The 20992-nt window shown below is 40.9% G+C and overlaps 1 protein-coding gene across 4 annotated transcripts in view; it reads left to right on the top strand.

Annotated features, from left to right (window-relative positions):
* The window catches only part of LOC118824465 (membrane-associated phosphatidylinositol transfer protein 2-like), an 86210-nt gene that overhangs the window by 44385 nt on the left and 20833 nt on the right, over window positions 1-20992 (top strand). For all 4 annotated transcript variants that reach the window (XM_036594636.1, XM_036594633.1, XM_036594635.1 and 1 more), the window contains exons 3-6: window positions 11712-11926; window positions 12338-12459; window positions 16503-16736; window positions 19183-19515. In XM_036594636.1, the coding sequence (XP_036450529.1) occupies window positions 11712-11926; window positions 12338-12459; window positions 16503-16736; window positions 19183-19515 (904 nt within the window). The remainder of the gene's footprint in view (window positions 1-11711; window positions 11927-12337; window positions 12460-16502; window positions 16737-19182; window positions 19516-20992) is intronic.

Below are 20992 nucleotides of genomic sequence, written 5' to 3'. Positions count from 1 at the left end.
GACGCGGAAAAACACTACCAGCAGCGTCTCTCTCTCTCTCTCTCTCTCTCTCTCTCTCTCTCTCTCTCCCTCCACAACTCTGCAATCCGGCGTCAGCGCAAGAGTAAGAGAAACAATATCCCACCCAATAATTATGTTTCAAGCTCTTTGGGAATAATTTGGTCAAGGCACAATTAACCGGCCATATCCGCTGAATTTGAAACGATACAAGCTGCCCACCAAATTGTCGCCTTCCATTCGCAGATGCCCACCATGGATCAGCGTGGGCTGACTAGGGTGGAGCTCTAATGTAGTTTATTGGCTTGCAATAAATAAATTATTGGTGGGGTCATTCGTTCGAATGCAGCCGAGCTCTGGCTGTAAAACTGGATTTGAGTGCCCACTTCCATCCCATAGCTGCAGAATTCTGGTTCCAGAGTGCCCCTGTCCTGTATTTAGTCCTCCATCTGATAGGACTAGCTAATTAATCGCTTTAACACGTAAATGACTCATTCATGCTCTACATTTCTGTTCGTCAATCTCATACCTTCACTCTTTACGTAGTAGTTTCATAATTTGTAGGACCTGATCAGTATATCATTGACCAATCTGGCTTAAAACTAGATGTTAAACAGCCTGCACTTGAGCGTATTTGGCACGGATTTTTGAGAAAGTGTACCCTTATTTGCGGTGAAAGTGCCACAGTCTGGCACCAAAGGTTTGACAAGTTGTCCTCAGATGTGTGATCTCAGTGCGAGATCTGCAAGACGAGGCTGTCGAAAGTCACATCACGTGAGGCTCATTGTGGGGAGCCTTCTGTGGTTTCTTGTGGTTTTGCTTAGCCTAATATACACAAAATGTTTTGTTCTATGTTGTAACATTCAAGCATTTATTTTTGTGGCTGGGTTTGTGGAGGTACAGTGGATCTGGAGGCTGTTCTGCTGTGCCACAGAGGTTGTGTGGGCATGCTTTATAATCACTGGTGCAGGTTGCCAATGCTAAACACGGGCAGGTGCAGACATGGACCATAACCCAGAATAGCCGGGTGCAGGGAGCTGTGACGTGTGGTTGAAGCTGGTGGGTGCGGGCAAGAATGGCACAAGCTATTGCAGGTGGGCGCGAGCAGGCGGACACTAGATTTTTCAGGCAGGCAGATGTGATATCTGGTTGAAGTGGGTGGTTGCAGGCATTAATAATCAAGCCTGTGCAGACCTGTAGTGAAGTGTATTAAATTACTTAAAAAACCTACCTACCTTCTTGTTTTGTCCCTGGCAACAAACATGGCAATTTGCGCCCAAGACAAGAAGTTTGGGCACCCCCAGTTATGAGAGGTTTCCTGAGTGTATGTGAGTGGGACACAGGCTCACATGTTTTGTTAGATTTTTTTTGTGTTTGTATTTGCTTTATTTTCATCTGAACAGCAAAATTACTTCTGGTATATACAATTTTCACATGCAATTTCTAAAAGAACAAGACTCCCTCATATTTTTGTGTGTGTATGTGTGTGCAGAGGGCACAGGCAGTGGTGCTTTGAGGCTGCTGTGGGGGGGATTGATGGTGGTCTGGTAGCGGGTGTTGGGCCTGATGTCAGCTGTCAGCGCCATAATGAAGTGCTGCTGCTGCACAGGAGAGCAAGAGCAGACACACTACAGCATCCTCTCTCTCTCTCTCTCTCTCTCTCTCTCTCTCTCTCTCTCTCTCTCTCTCTCTCTGCCACTACACTCTGCCCTGGATCTCTCCGTCCCCAATACACCTGCCACCTCCAGCTGCTGACAGTATGCCCTCACTCTCTCTTCTCTTTCTTCTCTCTTGTAGTGTATGCTCATGCAGTGTGTGTTACTGTGCAAAAGTCAGAGAGTACCATTTATTTAATTTCCAGTGAAAACTGCCATTAAGTGCAAGTTACCCATTTTTCAGGAGGTATTTCTGGGGAGGATAGATATAAGATAATACACTTGTGTAAGAAAGGGGAAACTCAAAAGGGAAAAAAGTGGGGGGAAAAGCAAGAGTTAAAAAACAGGTAAAAGATATAAAGAGAAAGAGATTCCTAACAACTATGCAACGCCTGGTAGACCACCAAAACTGCCCCTGTCTGATATACAGTTCTTAAAGCTTTCATGTTTCAGAGAGAAAAGGAAATAAAGCTCCACTCTTGCTTCAGATCTGAAAAAATCTCTCAGGTCTTTCTATCCGTCCTTCCACTGTGAGATGACTCAGTACTATGGGTCCGAAAGAATGTATAGCCATCAAGAAGCTGTTTCTGAGAAAAGAAAATAAATAAAAAAGAGGGAAATTAGGGTTGAGGCTTGTGGTTGTGGATTATACATACAGTTACATAAAAATAGAATGTGCATGAAATGGTATGTATGGTGACGTTTCTTGCTCTCTCTCTCTCTTTTTCTCTCTCTCTCTCTCTCTCTCTCTCTCTCTCTCTCATGGGTTTGCTTTTTGCTCATTCCTATTCTGCGTGTATCTCACTGCTGCTCTCTCCTGTAGAGGGTTCGACAGGCGTTAAGGCGGCTCCTGCTGTAAAGGGTTTGTGTCTCACAGACAGGCGTGTGTTGGGTGGAGAAAGGCTGTGTGTGTGTGTGTGTGTGTGTGTGTGTGTACGTGAGTATGTACTCTGCTGCTTTTGAGGTTGGCTCAGTTCTGAGGATGGCGGTGGGGGGAGCTGACATTGAAAGTGTCACAGTCGTGTTCGGCACGCTGATATTCAGCCGCCGCAGGTTGTAGCCTTGTAAGAAACTGTACCCAGCCTGGCATGAGGGATTTGAATAGATATTTTTGATGTTTTTCAAGGTGCTCTGGGCACAGAAACTGTCAAGAGTTGGGATGAATTTTGCTACTTGAATATGTGCGTTTTTAAATGAATAGTATTCAAATAGCAGCCGCAGCTAGCAGAAGTGGTGATTCATAACTGATCTTTTAGTTGATTTAGTGATTTATGTGGTTAAAAGTCAGTCTACAATCAAGACTATTTTATTTTTAGTTTTTTCCTCTTTTTTTGTTTTTTGGTTCATCATATCAAATCATACAATACACAACATTATACAAAAGCCCATCTCTAAAACATCTCATGACTTGATTTATCACCCAAAAATCATTATAGTTGAAGGTTTATTATAGCATTTTTATGTGTGTCTATTTTGTCTGTCAAATCTCATAAAAACAATTCCATGATGCATATCATGTATGTAAAAATACCACAATTGAATATGTTTGCCACATCACCCTCCCCTACTTGGAAATACATTAGGAGACAGGAGGAAAAATGCCTTATAATTTCCAATTTACATTGGCTTCAACAGTTGACTGGTTGAAAATGAAAGCGAAAGCTCATAACACTCAACATGGTGGCTATAATTCTTAAAATCCTGAACTCACGAAAAATAAAATGAGCAAATTGAACTTGAAAGTGAATTGGTAGACCTCTGTCTAATACATGCTAAATGCCTGATTAGCATGCGCTGGAAAACCATGTGTGCGTCTTCTGTGAAAGCATGGCTGAGTTACCTTCTTGTTTAATATTGGAAAGAATAACATACATTACAGGAGGTTTTGGAAAGGAGTGAGATGTTCTGATGTAATCTGATGTATAAAACCCTAATAAATATAAATTTAAAAACAAAATGAGCCTTTGTTGCAATGCGTATGCAGTGTAGTGAAAACACTTTTTTTGTGCATTATTTGAGCCAAATGCTACAAACGTTTAATGTGATTTTTGTCTGATTTCGCCAGTGGATTTAAATTTATTTTTGAAATGTTAGAGTTGCTTTTAGGTTTGGGTTAAAAGGTCACTCCACATTCCTCAAGATTGGAGTCTGGTCTTGTATGAGTGGAAGTAACTGCCTAAGGGCTTTACAAAGATGTACAAATAATATACTGTGCAAATTTTTCATGTATGTGTTTGAAATATTTGCGTATGTATAATATGGTGCCACCATTGCGGCACTACATTTTTTGTAATATGTGGCAAAATTCTGACATTTCAGCAACTGTAAATAAAATCTCTGCTAAGGGGAAAATCCACTCTGTCGTTGCCTCAGTCTCTGTAAACAAGAGAAAAAAATGATGTGGAGCATCAACATATAACCAATTTAGACAAAGAGATATCCATTTTCCTGTCAGTCTAAACTGTGAAGTTAACTGTGTTCGTTAGCTAACAGCTGTAGCTGTCCATGAGCAGCTTATGTTGTTGCATCAGCTGAAGTTGTAAGCCTGTCTGAGCTCAACACAATGGGCTCCAAGGTACTCATTCCAACAAGGATGATGTGAGCTACCTTCTATGTTAGCTGATGTTGGCTAGCTAATTAGCTATCAATTACAGCTGTGTGAGCACTACCATTCAGTTGTTCTAGCCTCTGCTTGTGTTTTGGAAGCGGGGCTTTGAAAGGAATACTGGAAGAAGGGGCTGTATTTGTTTGACTATTGAGTTTCAGAACACCTAGCTGCCTTCAGCTAATTTCCACCAAAATTGATGACCGCAACTTTAATGTGAAATGCACCAGCAGAAATTGATGTCAGAATGAGGATGAGGATGTTTTTCCACACCCCTAAAGTTCCGTCTAAGAAGTTGGTTGACAGGCTAATCATAGCTCGTTCTGCACTGTCTATATTTTATGTTATGTGAGCTTATTTGTGGTGTACTGATATAAAGGTGATGACGAAACTTACACTCTAAGAAGAATTTCAATGGGTATTCCAGATGAGCCAGACTGTCACCCACTACTAATTTGAATAACCTATAAAAGCAAATACTTTAATTAGTTGTATAGTTATGAATATGTCTGGATGACCAAGCCCATACCTAGTTTCGGCTAGGGTGTTATCAGTTTGTACTAGCACGTATTATGCATCTTCATCCTGAGATTATCAGCTTGGCTAATGCAAATGGATGTTTTTTTTGATCAGTTTATTTAGTCTAGCTGTAACTTAGGTCTTTTGCTTATCACTGCATGCATCCTGATGTTCTTCAAGCCAATCCATCTCTCTGTAATATGGCTGCCATTTACTAAATATCACCCAGGTTCTTTCTTTTTCCTTGCATTAGATCTCCTCAGTAAGAAGAGGCTTCTGTGTTGGGCAACATATCTGTGATGACATTTAATTCTGCCGCTTTTCACATTTCATAAAAGCACTTGGCCGTGATAACACTGTTACAGTAGCTGTTGACACTCTCCGGCGCAAACTCAGCCTTAAATAGAAGCTTTAAAGTAAGTGTTGCCTCCTTTTAATCTGCGTGCTATTATCTTTCTAATGCAGAATCATTGCTGATGTAATCAGCATGACCATCTGCCCTCTGAATGGGGCAACCTGTCCATCCTGTCGTCAGCCGTCTTCTGTTTGCACAGTGCATCTGTGAAAACAAATTCTTTTCATTAGGATGTAGAGCAGAGCTAGTAAAACCCTAAACTGATGGATGGCAGACTGTATAATAGAGCGAGGCTGTCAAACTCAAGTCCTGTTTAGTGTTTTTCTCTCTATGGTGCACCTGACTCGATTTGGCAGTATTTTATCGTGTCGTGTTTAGAATTTGAATCTTATACAGTATTACCTTTTACAGTGGCAGGGGTTTCCTGTTGCTTTGGATAGCTATTTAACATGTTCTTAGCTGCTTTTATTTTTAAGAATTATTGAGAGCATTTCAGCCAGCTGTCCAGAGCAGTCGGAATCTTATTCACCTAGTGTTCACCTAGCGTTTTTGAGCATTCGCACAATTACAGGCTTATTTTATTGGAGTGTTTAGTTTAAAACAGCTAATTTTTTTTTTGTTTTTTTTTAAAACCCAATTTTCTTCCTAATTTAGTTGTCACCAATTCCACCCGCTAGTTAGGACTCCCCCAATCGCGATACTGTCAACACTAGGAGGGCGAAGGCTAACACAGGCTTCCTCTGAGACCTGTGAAGCCAGCCACCGCTTCTTTTTCGAACTGCCGCTCATGCAACGTCATTGGACAGCTGAATGCGCTCGGAGGAAAGCGCCAACTGCCAGATCTGTTACGGCTAACAGACACCTGCGCTGACTAGCATCGCGTTGGGTAATGGGGGGAGAGGGAGGGGCCATCCTACCCACCCAGGGAGAGTGAGGCCAACTGTGCTCTCTTGGACACCCAGCTACCGATGGCTGTAGCTTCACCAGGGATCGAACTCGCGATCTCCTGATGATAGGGCCAACGCTTAGACGCTTGCGCCACTCAGGAGCCCCTTTAAAACAGCTAATTTTAAGAACTTAGTACTTTGTAAAAAATATATCATACATTATAAGGACAAAGGTATTGGGATACCCCTCCTAGTTATTGAGTTCAGGTGTTTGAACCACACCCATTTCTAACAGGTGGATAAAATTAAGCGTCTAGAAGCAACAACAGCTTAGCCACAAAGCAGTAAACCACGCAAACTCACAGAGTGGGGTCGCAGAGGGCTGAAGCACACAGTGGCTATCCTCTGTTGAATCACTCACTAAAGAGTTCCAAATTGCCTCGAAAAGCAACATCAGCAAAAGAACTGCTCTGCAGGAGCTTCACGAAATGGGTTTCCATGGCCGAGTAGCTACACACAAGCTCAAGATCAAAATGCACAATGCCAAGTGTTGGGGGTGGTGTAAAGCACACCGCCACTTGACTCTGGAGCAGTGAAAATGTATTCTGTGGAGTGACGAATCACACTTCTCTATCTGGCACAAGTCTGGGTTTGGCAAATGCCAGGAGAGCATTACCTGCCTGCATTGTGCCAGCTGTAAAGTTTGATGGAGGGATAATGCTATGGGTGTTGTTTTTCAGGGGTTGGCTTAGGCCCCTCAGTTCCATTGAAGTTTGTGGGAACAGTTTGGGGAAGGCCCTTTTCTAGTCCAGCATTACTGAGCCCCAAGTCCACGAAGCAAGGTCCAGAAAGACATGGTTGGGTGAGTTTGGTGTGGAAGAACTTGACTGGCCTGCACAGAGTCCTGACCTTAACCCCACTGAATGCTTTTGGGATGAACTAGAACAGAGATTGAAAGCCAGGCCCTCTTGTCCAACCTCAGTGTCTGACCTTACAAATGCTTTCCTGGTTGAAAGGCCTATGGATTTAGCATGGATTTGTTCTGAATTATGTTCAGTGTTGGCAGAACCCAGATAATTTAATAATGTAGACACCAGTCCCCCAGTAGGGGTGGTCAATATGGCGATTATTATATCATGACACTTTATTATTATTATTATTATTATTATTATTATATTATTACTAACCCTAACCCTGGCCCTTATTAGTCCCACAATGGGAAATTTCACTCTTTGGAAAAAAATAGCCAAATACAAAAACAAAAATTATTGTGGCTGAGACTGATATCTAAACTATTAATTAGAGTATTTTAAATTGTTTTTTTAAATTTTACTAAATTACTTCTGCAGTTTGGTAACATTAACACTAAATAATATGTTACGTTACTTAACAGAGACTCTTATCTAAAGCCAATTATAGCAGTATATGAATAGATAGAATAATATAGCTAAACAGAAATTTTAAAATATCTATATACTATCCTATGCAAAAGTTTGAATACCCCAGTCAGAAAACATGTTTTGTTGGTTTTCGAAATGAAAGTGTCAGCACCTTCTGTACCGGAAATAAATAAATATGTAATCTTTCTTCAAATTTCAGTGTACAATTTCCAGTTATTCGTTGAGTTTAACAAGTTGAGTTTGGGGGAAAAAATTAACGAAGGAGCATTTAGACAAACTAGAACTGTTTTGGAACAATGTACTCAAAAATAGAACTCTCTGGCAGTAATTCAGCTCGTCATGTTTGGAGAAAGAAGGTTTGTGTGTATGATCTCACGGACACCATGTTTACAGTGAAGTACAGAGGTGGTAGCGTTATGATATGGGGCTGCTTCTCTGTAAACAATACTGGGGTGTTATATGACATTAAAGGAAACGTAAATGGGGCAGTGTACTGGGAGACATTATAGGAGAATTTAATCTCTTCAGCCAAGATACTAAATCGGATGAGAAGATTTTTCAACAAGACAACGCCCCCAAACACCCCAAAATAACTGAAGATTTGTTTGGTAAAAAAGGTGATGGTGCTTGCATTGCCTAGCCAATCTCCTGACTTGAATGCCATTTGAAAATGTACAGATTTTGGAATTGTGAGTCCAACAGAGGGACCCTGGAAACCTTGAGGATTAGAAGACCATTTGCCAAGAGAAATGGACCAAAATCTAACCACAATGCTGCAAAATCTTGCTAACATTGGCTTTGCACTGACTTTTTTCCTACCAGTTTTGTTTTTTGAAATCTGTCTTTGTTTATGCTAATAAATACATATTTTTGTTCGTATTTAGCGTACAAAGTCAAAAGACATTGTGTGTTAATCTGAAGTGGATGTACCTTACATATTTTGCTGCTTTGTCCCCCAAAACAAAAAAAAAAAACAAGGCCTCCAGCCATCTGTAAACTCAGTCACTTTATTCTTTGCTCAAAACTGCAGTATTGTATGGTGTGATGGTATTTTGGGTGCCAGGCTCTACAGTCAGTTTCAACCAGAAGGCCGCTGGCATTCTCCGTGGCACAGTGGGCTTTCTTTCAGGCGGAGCAGATGGCGGAGGCCTGCTAAGCTCTTTGCCACACTTTATTTTAACATTGCATCTGCCGGCATATGTGCTCGGCTCAGCCTGTCATTTCACTGCCAGCGGCCGTGTAGGAGGCGAGAGGCGGGTGTGGCGATCGAAGCACAAAGGCGATTGACCGCTGCAGCATCACTGAGCTGCGGCAAATGACCAGAAACCTCTGCTCTATTGGATCAGTATATGAAAAGCAATTACAGGGGCCTGTGGCAACATTCATGACGTGTCTAAGGCTGTGGCCATCTCTATGGGAAATGGCTAGACCAACTTGGTTGGAAATAGCTTTGCTGCAACAGGGCTGTGTGCACGATGGCGCTGTTGCACTGGCATGCTGTAACATTGTGTAATTTTGACAGCGAGCTGGGCCTGTCAGAAAAAAGATAAAACATCGTGTTGCACTTGGAGTGTACCTTATGACTGATATGATGTGGTGTGCTTCATGATTTTGACAATATCTGTTTGTTAGGTTGTGCAAAGGTCCTTATTATTCAAGAGAAGGGACTTTAACCTTTTTGAGGTCAGTGTTGCAAAGGCCAATATTGCATTTAGAGATTAATAACCAACACATTGTTCAGTGCTGTTTTTTCAAACTTGATTTGTTATGACTGCCGTTTTGCTCTCCAAGTATTATCACTGTTACACGTTGTACATATGATTTTGAAGCAAATTAGCTGTGTGGATAATCTAGCAAATAGGTATAAAGTACAAACACAGGTCAGGCTTCAAGGTGGCTGCTATTTTTGTGTCAAAAACCACATAAGCATGTCTGTTTGAGATTACTGAACCGCTCAGCATGGTTTGAGGCGAGTGTGTGACTATGTAGGCTGCAGTATGATGGTTATCCGCAGTTATGTGATTGGGCGCCCACTGAAATTTAATCCCTAAACTCCAGTGGGCACCCAATAACGTAACTGCTGTATGATGGACAACTGCATAAATGTATCAAGCATACATTTTTAGCTCATTTTTTTTATAAGCAGTAAAATTTATTTTGTGTAACATTTTATTAAACCAATATTATCTAGCTATATATTTGGGTGGGCATCAGCCAAAATGAAGATTAGTTGATATTAGGGATGCGGGAAAAAATCGATTCTTAGATGCATCGCGATGCGGACGTGGACAATTCTGAATCGATTCACAAATGTCAAAAATCGATTTTCTAAATATTTAATTTATAACGTAATGTTGACGGAACGCAAAGGGCGGAACTTGGAAGTGGGTAAGTGCAGCGCCCGGACAGTCGGTGGCGGCACATAACAAAAACACAACTGGATGAGTGAGAAATCCGACCGGCTCCCCCTGCATTAAAAGCCAGGTTAGATCAGGAGTCACAACACAAATGTTAAGAAGAGCCATTTTGTCCTTTCAAAAAAATCAAACCACCTTGGGGGCCACAACATTTAATGTCCAGTATGTGTTAATGTCCTAGTATAGACTAAACAATATAAACGAAAACGCGGACTTACTCTGTTCTGCTTTAAGCTTCAGCTATAGCCGCTTTTCTTCCAACTCCGCCAGCTGCTTCTCACTCGCCAGCTTCTTGATGAACTTTCCCGTTCCACCTTAAATTCTGACTGAGGCGCCGAATGTAAAAGCGGCACCATTTAAGGTGGAACGGCAAAATTCGAAAGAGAAGCGACTTCATCTTCGCTTTTAACTTTTTAGTTAGTGTTTGACAGTCTCTGCTTGCAAATTTAACGTACGAGGAAACCAACTGTGCTGCTTATAAATGCGAAAACGTCCGTTCATCTCCAAATGTTCGTCTGTCTTTCTCTTTTCCTTTTTCATTCGCTACTAGCTCGGCGAAACCTTGTTGCTACGTGACCTGCAGTCTTTCGCCCCCCAAGACCCAGTTAATGAGAGCCTTCCAGTTCACTTGCCACATCACTTCCATTTGTTTTATTAATAAAAGATATTGGACGTAAATGCATTATGGATCATTATAAATACTTTGCTTTAAAACTACCCTCAGACGGTAAGAAAATAGAAATCCTGTATAGAATAAAAAGATGCATCGATAATCATTTTATAATCGCATCGCAGCCCTCTGAATCGTAATCGAATCGAATCATGAGGTGCCTAGAGATCCCCACCCCTAGTTGATATGTTATTGGATTGTCAGTCTTAGATAGGTTTGTTCATTGTCTGCTGATTCTTTTTAGAAATATGGAGGAAATGTTTCAGGCTTTTAGAACCCCTAATCCTGGAAATTGCAAAGTTAAACATTGCAGTAAAACTGTGTTTTCATGAAAAATATCACAGCATCATAGTTGTAGTGACATGATGCTCGGAAATGGAAAAGAATAGACTCGCACATCCAGTATATAAGGCTGCACTCATTAGGAGGATTTGGCACGGTTTCTTTTGGGGGAGTTTGTAAAATTTATAGCATAAGGCTATAGCATACAGTCGTATTCAAAAGTTTGAACAGTCAGTCAAATGGCGTTTTGTTAAAGTGAAAAGAAATTAACAAACACTTTACAAAGAAAACGCTTAAATATGACATTGTTCTGCAATTTTTTGTGGCAATTCCTATTTATTTATTATATAATTTCAACGATATAGGAAAACAAATGAAACATTAAATGGACCATATTTTACATTTTACTTTTATTCCAGTATGTTAAATTCAGCAAAGACACAATAAGTGTGCATTACAATGTGCAGATGTTTGTTCTCTGTAGAAGATGTGTACTATGTTCACTACTTTCCCATTTCATGGAGTGGGCGGAGGTAAAGCTGGACTGTGAGAATGTTTGGAACAGCACCCTTGTTTCATGAAAACGTTATAGATCATGTAGATTTTTAAAAGAAATCCCAATAAGTAAGAGAGTAAAACTAAATTCCAAAAATAAGTTAGTAAACGTCATTTCAAATTTAAAAAACTTTCATAAACGGTGGTTACCCTTCACTAGATCCTTGATGCTACTTGGTGAGTTATAAGTTTTCATTCCTTGTTAGCCGCATTAGCCTTGTAGCTCAAGTGCAGGACTGTACATGGAAACTTTAGACATCAAACATGCCTTGGCTTTGAAAACAATTGTGTAAATTAGATTTCCTTGCAAACTGTTGCTTTAAAATAATTGAACAAGAAAGTCAGTCTTCTGTCTGTTTGTCCCTGCAGAAAAAGAGCCGTGAGGAGAGTGAGGGTGAGGGCAGCGGCGTGGAGATCCTGGAGAACCGGCCCTATACGGACGGGCCCGGTGGCTCGGGCCAGTACACACACAAAGTTTATCACATCGGCCAGCACATCCCCAGCTGGTTCCGCTCCATCCTGCCCAAAGCAGCTCTGCGGGTGGAGGAAGAGTCCTGGAATGCCTATCCTTACACTCGCACACGGTGAGAGAGACGTCCACATGATTAATGATTTCACGCTGCAGTCAGGCTCACTGTAGTCTTTTAGACTTCGAAAAATGACCAGGGTGCTTTTCTGATGCTGAAAAAGTTTTGGTGCTTTGTAGCTAATATAGGGTGTTTTATTGACTAGACTGGTAGTCACTTGGGACAAAACAGACTTGTAGGGCTACACCACAGCTTCTTCAGTGCAACCCAGTGCAGTAACAAACAGATAAAGGATTCATGCCTGCTATGGAGTATGTCTGTCTTAAAAGAAGAGTAAACACAATCCCACATTCGTAATTTTTGCTAAATCACTCTCGGTTATTCTTCCTTGCTATGCTTTGCCTGTTGTGTTAATGTAGCTGCTGATTTGTAAGTAAGGTGTTAACACTTCCTTTGCCTGTCCTTTAGCTACACCTGTCCTTTTGTGGAGAAGTTCTCAATTGACATCGAGACGTATTACAAGCCCGACACAGGGACCCAGAATGACGTCTTTAATTTGTCCTCAGCAGAGAAGAGGCAGAGAGATATTGGTATGTTTGCAGCCCCTCTTTTCTTTTCTTTTGGGTTTTGTGTATGCGTATTAATAAGTAGCACTCACCTCTAATGTGAGAGACAAGTCTCTACTTTAGAAGCAAAAAGAGGAGTAAATTAGACATTTTTTATTCAAAAATAAAGTTGCTTTAAAAGATGTTTAGTGCAGACAAACGTTTGAGGACTGACAAAATATTAACGTAGGCAAATTTAATGAAACCAGGGAAATCTGTTAGCCCTGGGCATTAGAAAGGGATGTTTTCATGCCTAATAAAGAGGTGGTTTGAGTGATGGAAGCTGTTAAGATAAAATTAAAATAAATCTTATATACTGCAACCTAAACCTAAAGTTTAGCTTACCTTACAGACATAGGCATGATGTGTAATAGGTTTGCAATCTCTATGTGCTGGTCAGCGACAACTTGCAAAAGAATCTGTTAGGAGTTCTTGTTAATTATGTGGCCAAGGGAGAGGTTTATTGTCCATAAAATGGGCCTTAGACTATTTTGAGAACTGCTGCTGTAGGCTTTTTACATAGCTAGCTAGTAGTAGTTTACCGTACAGAAAACAAAAAGTGCTTGTAGTGCTTTGAAAAAGAGAGATCACAATCTTCAGCTGTTTGCTCTAAACAACATCTGTGCCTAGTGCTGTGAAAGGTGGGCTTCTGTTCGATCAGCCATTACCCACCGTGTTATATGAGGCTGAAGCTGTCTTCTTATTCGAGTTAACTGCTACACCATTTAAGGTGAAACAAAAAATTTGAATTAGTAACTTCAACAATGAAGTAGATGAGTTGGTGGTCATCATCCTTGCTGTAACGATGTCTCTGGGATGTACTGCTTGCTAGCTGGCCCCCTCAACCTGTAGTGAGGCCCTCCTAAAATGAAACGGTTATAGCACTGCTATATGAATCCTGTAAGCTGATTTCACACACTTTTCACGTATAATGTGTGCACCGGCGCTGTTTGCTTGAGCCTGCAGCGGGAGTTTTATGTAAACATGAATTATTTAGGATTTAAATGCAGATTAACAGCTGCATTTGTAAAAAGGGAGATGAGAGTTTCTGTCAGTGCGTCTGACAGAGTGCGTTCATCTTTTTAACCTTGTTATTGCACTCTGCCGTGGAATGAGCAGTGATTGCTCTTCTGTCACGCTTCGGTCTTTAAGATGCCGACAGCGCTCTGGCTCTATCAGAAAGCCTTCGAGCCACCACACGCATTCCTTGCGCAACACACAAGCCCAGATGCATTCTGGGACAGGTACCGGAGGCTGTCTAGGCTCAGATGCAGGCAGACATAGACTCTGCAGGGGGAAGCGCCCTGTGGCTGTTACATAACTCTGTTCGCGGCTGGAGCCGTGCTTGTCAGCGTGCAGGGGGGACACCTAGTGGCGGCCTGCCAACTCTCTGATCCGCCGGCAGACCGGTTCTGCCTCAGACACAGCACTTTATCACTCTCTTGCAAGGAGGAGTGATAACATAATAAAAGCTCTATGGAGTAAGCATAGAACAGTGGAAGACTAATGCTTTGTTCCTGTGATACAATATTAAAAGAGAATTCCACTGATTTCTCCAAAATGTCTGCATAATTAAACAGTTAAGATGTCAACAAAGTCATTCAGAGTGGTCTGATATGAAATGCGGAATTCTGTTTACTGTTGTTCAGTGCAGCAGTGATGGGAACCAGATGTCTGAAGCATTTAATGCCTCTCAAAGCTCTTTTAGAGAAAGCCCTTACACGAAATGGTTTCATCTCGTTGCTGATGTCTGAGAGTGTTTTTTTAATGACAGTTTGGAGATAAAGTTTTGGCCTAAAATCTATTTATTTAAATCCATTTGTGATGGAGAGGTACATGCAGGGCATTATAAGCTCTTTACTTTACTTGTCAAATAAGCAAAGCAATTCCACGGGCTTCTTACATAGTTACCAGTCTCACAGTTGAAAAAACTACTTACTGGAAGTTGAGTAAAAGTACCAGTGCAACAATAAATTATAACCATTGTACAAAATTGCATGGAAAATAAGAAATTATATACACAAAGAAATAAACTCTAAACTGATTCCAACACTATTATAACTCGTGTAATTATACATTTTTTGTTGTTCATAAAATTTATGAAATATTGAAAAAACATAAAATACCTTTTGCAGTCTTATTTATAATATTTAATATACACTATATTGCCAAAAGTATTCGCTCCTCTGCCATTACACGCATGTGAACTTGAGTGACATCCCATTCTTAATCCATAGGGTTTAATATGATGTTTGCCCACCCTTTGCAGCTATAACAGCTTCGACTCTTCTGGGAAGGCTTTCCACAAGGTATAGGAGTGTGTTTATGGGAATTTCTGACCATTCTTCCAGAAGCGCATTTGTGAGGTCAGACACTGAGGTTGGACGAGAAGGCCTGGCTCACAGTCTCCGCTCTAATTTATCCCAAAGGGGTTCTATCGGTTTGAGGTCAGGACTCAGTTGCAGGCCAGTCAAGTTCTTCCACACCAAACTCGCTCATCCATGTCTTTATGGACCTTGCTTTGTGCACTGGTGCGCAGTCATGTTGGAACAGGAAGGGGCCATCCCCAAACTGTTGGGAGCATGAAATTGTCCAAAATCTCTGAAGCATTAAGAGCTCCTAAAACTGGAACCAAGGGGCCGAGCCCAGCTCCTGAAAACAACCCCACACCATAATCCCCCCCTCCACCAAACTTTACACTTGGCACAATGCAGTCAGACAAGTACCGTTCTCCTGGCAACTGCCAAACCCAGTCCAGTGGCGGCGCTTTACACCACTGCATTCGGCGCTTTGCATTGCGCTTGGTGATGTAAGGCTTGAATGCAGCTGCTCGGCCATTCCATGAAGCTCTCTACGCACTGTTCTTGAGCTAATCTGAAGGCCACATGAAGTTTGGAGGTCTGTATTGTTGGTAGGCCATGAAGTTGCTGTCGTTCCCAATCGCTTCCACTTTGTTATAATACCACTGACAGTTGACTGTGGAATATTTAGTAGCAAGGAAATTTCACAACTGGACTTGTTGCACAGGTGGCATCCTATAATGGTACCACGCTGGAATTCACTGAGCTCCTGAGAGCGACCCATTCTTTCACAAATGTTTGTAGAAGCAGTCTGCATGCCTAGGTGCTTGGTTTTATACATCTGTGGCCATGGAAGTGGTTGGAAGTGATTGAAACACTTGAATTCAGTGATTTGGATGGGTGAGTGAATACTTTTGGCAATATAGTGTACATTATATAACTTATAATTGTTGAAGCTAGTCTCTCTTGCAGTTGGAAATACTACTCACTACAAAGAAATACACTCTGAACTGGTTCCAACACAAAAAAAAAAAAACTTGTAGAACAATGTAGATAGAATGTTATAAACAGGACTACAAATGGTAATCTTACATGTTTTTATTCAGTATTCCACTAATTTTAGCTGCAATACATTTCATGACCTGATTTTAGATTTATCGTGAGTTTAATTTTTCAACAATAACTTTTCAAAAAATGCCGTTCCCCATTTTCATGTTACACCAAAACACAGAGAGTTTTAATCCAAGCAAAAGTATGTTTAGTCCAAGTCTGTTATGAAATGGAGTTTGAACTCTGACTTTGAACCACCTTGGTAAAAGATCCCATACATTTGCTAACTGACTCATCAAATCACTGCTCTCTCATTCTTGGACCAGTCAAATTGTTGATTTGTGGTGCGAGTACGTGATGCCCACAGTCACACACTGAGATTTATCTGCAGATTTTGAAAGATACATAAAAACTTACTCTGCTGGAAAAACAAACACGTGAGTCTTTACTATGCTTAAATTATTGTGAAGTTCAGAACTCTTTTTTTATTATTATTGTTTTTAGCAGTTGCAGTCCTGAAATCATTTAGTGAAATTTAGTAGAGTCAGTTTTCTGAATTTAGTTTTTATTTTATGCTCTCATTTGAAATACTTGAAGCAAAATAATTGAAATGTGATCTTGCATTGCAGTGTTGTGACACAAGTGCATTCTGATGACTAAATGTGTCCCCCCTCATAGACCCTATAGACATTGTGAAAGATTTCATGGCCCCTCATGAGTACCTGGCTGAGGAGGACCCTAAGCTGTACAAGTCAATGAAGACCCAGCGGGGACCCTTATCAGACGACTGGATTGAGGAGATCAACACCAGCCCTGGGAAGATGCCCGTCATGTGCGCCTATAAGCTGTGCAAAGTGGAGTTCCGTTACTGGGGGATGCAGTCCAAGATCGAGCGCTTCATTCATGATGTGGGTGCGTATGAGCTTCTGGAACTTTCCACAGGGAATCCTCAAGAGCCTTATGAGAGTGTCTGAGAGTGGAGGACGTTTGCTCAGCTAATATTTCTACAGCAGCCCAGCTGTTCACATCTCACTTTCTTGTGCAGTGTTGTGTGGGTGGGTGTGTGTGCATGATGTCTGGCTCAGATGAGCCCTGTTATCTCGACAAGTGGGTGGACAGCAGGTGTGAAGCACTGTGTGGAGGAAAAGCTGTTTATTGGGACAGCTCTGGCTCAGTTGCCTTAATCATTAACTCACTCTTAATGAAAACTAGATTGATGTAGTATTGCTCTGCCACAAATCAGGGCTCAGGGGGAAGGGACAGGCAGAGAGTCATCTACCTTCCCCAGCCAACATCAGGGCAGGATTAATTTCCTTCCCTGTGCTGTTGTCTGCTCCTTAATCTTTTTCATTAGTTCGATATCTTCTTGTTTACTGACTTTCCCTTACCGTTAATTTATGAGAAGTCCAGTGCCATCTCTCATTTTTAAAACTTTTCCTGTCTCTCACTGGGTTTCAGTATCTTCATCTGCTGTCTCAGCCCAGTACATACTCGTTTGGAGTTTTGGAGAGAAAACAGTTTTTCTTGAGTTCAGGTCCCCTTCTCTAATTTTGCATGTCTTATTAGCATTTTTAATCACTGCTTCAACACAAACATTTAGTAATTAATGCTACATTTTCATGACTAAACAATACATAAAAAATACACAGAAATCTTGGTACGCATTTTACTTTAGATTTCACTTTATTAAAACTGCAAAAATTGAAATCTTACCAAGAGACAGCCTCTAAAAATCGAGTCAATATATCTACTATTTCTCATTTTAAGATTGTTGTAAGAATAATATAAGATTATTCAACCTATTTCTAGATGTTTTTACTTGTTTTAAGTCATTTTGGCCCAATCCCATTTCATCCCTTGCCTTTACCTCTCCATTTTGTACATTCACGCATAGGGGTAGGGTGTTCAGATTTTTGGAGATGATGGGATAGGGTGAAGTTTTAGAGCTACATGGCCTTTTTTCAGAGGCACATTCCAAATGGAGTGTTATGAGTAAAAAAGAAAAACTGGCTGTGTAAGCGACAAAAGAAACCCACCCACAAATGTGAGAATTTTCTCTGTTAAAAATTAAGATGAGCATTATGTTGTCTCAGTTTATTGTTTCAACGTGTTATGGTCCTTTTCTTCATAAGAAGCATAAAATTGCTAGTAATATGCTGTCTCAGTAGCTTACTTGCTAAATTTCCAATTCCACCTTAAACTGTGCAGCAGTCGGGCTCCCGAGTGGCGCAACCGTCTAAGCGTTGGCCCTATCATCAGGGGATCGCGAGTTCGATCCCTGGTGATGCTACAGCCATCCGTAGCCGGGAGTCCAGGAGAGCACAATTGGCCTCGCTCTCTCTGGGTGGGTAGGATGGCCCCTCCTTCTCCCCCCATCACTCAACGCGATGCTAGTCAGCGCAGGCGTCTGTTAGCTGACGTAACAGATCTGGCGGTTGGCGCTTTCCTCCGAGCGCGTTCAGCTGTCCACTGACGTTGCTTGAGCGGCAGTTCGAAAAGAAGCGGTGGTTGGTTTCACAGGTCTCAGAGGAAGCCTGTGTTAGCCTTCACCCTCCTAGCGTTGATAGCATCGTGTGATTGGGGGAGTCCTAACTAGCGGGTGGGATTGGAAACGACTAAATTGGGGAGAAAATCGGGTAACTGTGCAGCTGTTATATTCTTTTGTATCAGGCGTCAGAACTGCTGCACCATTTAAGGTGGAACAGGAAAATTCAAACGAGAAGCTGGTGAATAGCTTCATATCACCGAAGAATTAGGGGTGGTGGGGCCTTCAGAGCACAGCTAGTAGCCTGTTAATGAAATAATGTTCTCTTTAATTTGAGGGTTATATCATTTTATAGTGAAGATTTCAACCACCTCCCCTTGTAAGTCAGTTCCAAGGGGCAAGGTGACACTCGAAAACAAGGGGTAGGGGTTAAAATAAGAAATGGGAGTGGGCCTTTATCTGAAGAAAATGTCTTATTCTGTTGGCAGATATTTCAAGACATAAGGCAAATATTTTTGCTTGCTTCAAAAAATATTGCTTGAAACAAGCCAAATTAGACAAGTACAACATAGGAATAAGTTAAATATGGTATAATATTCTTAAAATGAGAAATATTAAAGGCCTCAATGAGATTTAAGATGATTTCACAGATAAAATTCATCAGTAAACCTGTTGCCTTCTGTATTTCTCACTGTATTATTTTGATGATTAAAGCAATACATCACTCAAAAGTCTAGTTAACTCTAAAAGAGAGTTAGTAGGTGCTAGGAAATATGATTTCATTTGCATAGTATCACATGGATGCTTTTGCCTTCTGTTCCTAGCAAAGATGTCCCTTCAGGTTGAAGTATTATTTTTTTTTACATCTGTCAGGTCTAAGGAAAGTGATGGTACGTGCGCACCGGCAGGCCTGGTGCTGGCAGGATGAGTGGTACGGCCTGACTATGGAGGACATCCGGCAGCTGGAGCTGGAGACCCAGCTGGCTCTGGCTAAGAAGATGGCTCAGTTCAGCTGCAACGAGGAGGGCGGCGAAAGCAACGGTGTTGCTGCTAGTCCGGATAAAGAGCAGGATGCCAAGGAGGCCATCAGTGCCATGGAGACGGAGGGTCCGGCCCGGAGCCTGGGAGACACCCTGCAGACTCGAGGGGAACTGACCAAGCAGTGGTCCACCTCCTCCAGATCTTCCAGGTCTTCAAAAAGAGGAGGTAGATGCTGTGCTGGCTTTGGTATATGCAGTCGTGTACAGACGTTTGAATGCTGCCAGTCAAATTGCAGTGTTTTGTTAATATGCTCAGTGAAAGTTAACGTCCTTAACTTAAATGAGACATTTTAGCGCATTTTAGAGGACAATTTCTATTTATTTGCAGAATTTAACATGTTGGAATAAAACTTAAAATGTGCCGTAACTTTTGCTCAAGCCCCATTTAATGGTTTAGTTTTTCCCAGTATAGTAAGTAAGTTTAGTAAATAAACAGTAAGTGTGCATTAAAATGTGCAGATGTGTGTTCTCTGTAGATGATATGTGACTTTTATCTTTTCTAATCAACAAAACGTGCAGTTTCATCAGGGCCACATAAACTTTTGCATGTGAGGGCATTGTGTACTTACTAGTAGGGATTAGAGCTGTCACAGTCATGAAATTTTAGATAGCAATTAATATTCAGAGGCACATTCCAAATGGAGTGTTATGAGTAAAAAAGAAAAACTGGCTGTGCAAGCAACAAAAGAAACCCACCCACAAATGTGAGAATTTTTTTAAGATAAGCATTATGTTGTTAAGATAAGCATTACTAGTAGGGATTAGAGCTGTCACAGTCATGAAATTTTAGATAGCAATTAATATTCAGAGGCACATTCCAAATGGAGTGTTATGAGTAAATTTTAGATAGCAATTAATAGTCATATAACTGTGATTTAAGAAATTAATTGTCTTTTCTTATTTATTATATGCTTCTGTCGAGGTGGCAAAATTGCTTTATTAACCATCTTGTTTACTCGATGTGTTTAATAGACTGGTAGTACTGTCGAATTGGTGAACTACACTGCTGGGTCTGCAAACACATTTTCACACGAATGTCTCAGTAACACAGAATCGTACATAGTCGAGCAGAGCTGAAAATGAGAGTGAAAATATCAGCCAAAAAAAAAAAAATTCTGCTAGCATGCATGCTAAAAACAGAATTAGCTACATAGCTAACAAATAAAGCAAGCGTTACTTGCACTTGTAATGAATAGGGCCGGCATCTTGGGATTTTCTCTCACAGTGTGTGATTAATCAGACAGTTTATTTTTTATTTTATGGCATAACTAACTTAAGTGCTTGTGCATTATTGAATGCTGTTGTGCCAACAACTTTTCTAACAATTTGTGCGTCACAGTTCTGGAGACCTGCTGCTCTGTACAGTTTCAACTGTTCTCTGACCCTGCACAATTTATCCAACTCATCGGGTAATTATCAAGCCCTTTTTTAGATGGATCAGTTATGATAAGGTATGGAAAATGTAAAGTCAGAGGGAGCACAATGTAAAATATTTAAAAATATTTATATGATACTAAAGATGAATGTTATATGAAACATCCAGCCAAGTTTGAATATAAAAAAGCAAGATAAAAATTAGGGCCAACTTCTAAAATTCAAAATTGACTGGCAAATTCATTTGACCGATGACTGACTGTTATTAA

This window comes from Colossoma macropomum, unplaced genomic scaffold (assembly GCF_904425465.1).
Source record: "Colossoma macropomum unplaced genomic scaffold, Colossoma_macropomum, whole genome shotgun sequence".
Lineage (NCBI taxonomy): Eukaryota > Metazoa > Chordata > Actinopteri > Characiformes > Serrasalmidae > Colossoma > Colossoma macropomum.
This window is presented reverse-complemented; position numbering and strand designations above follow the sequence as displayed.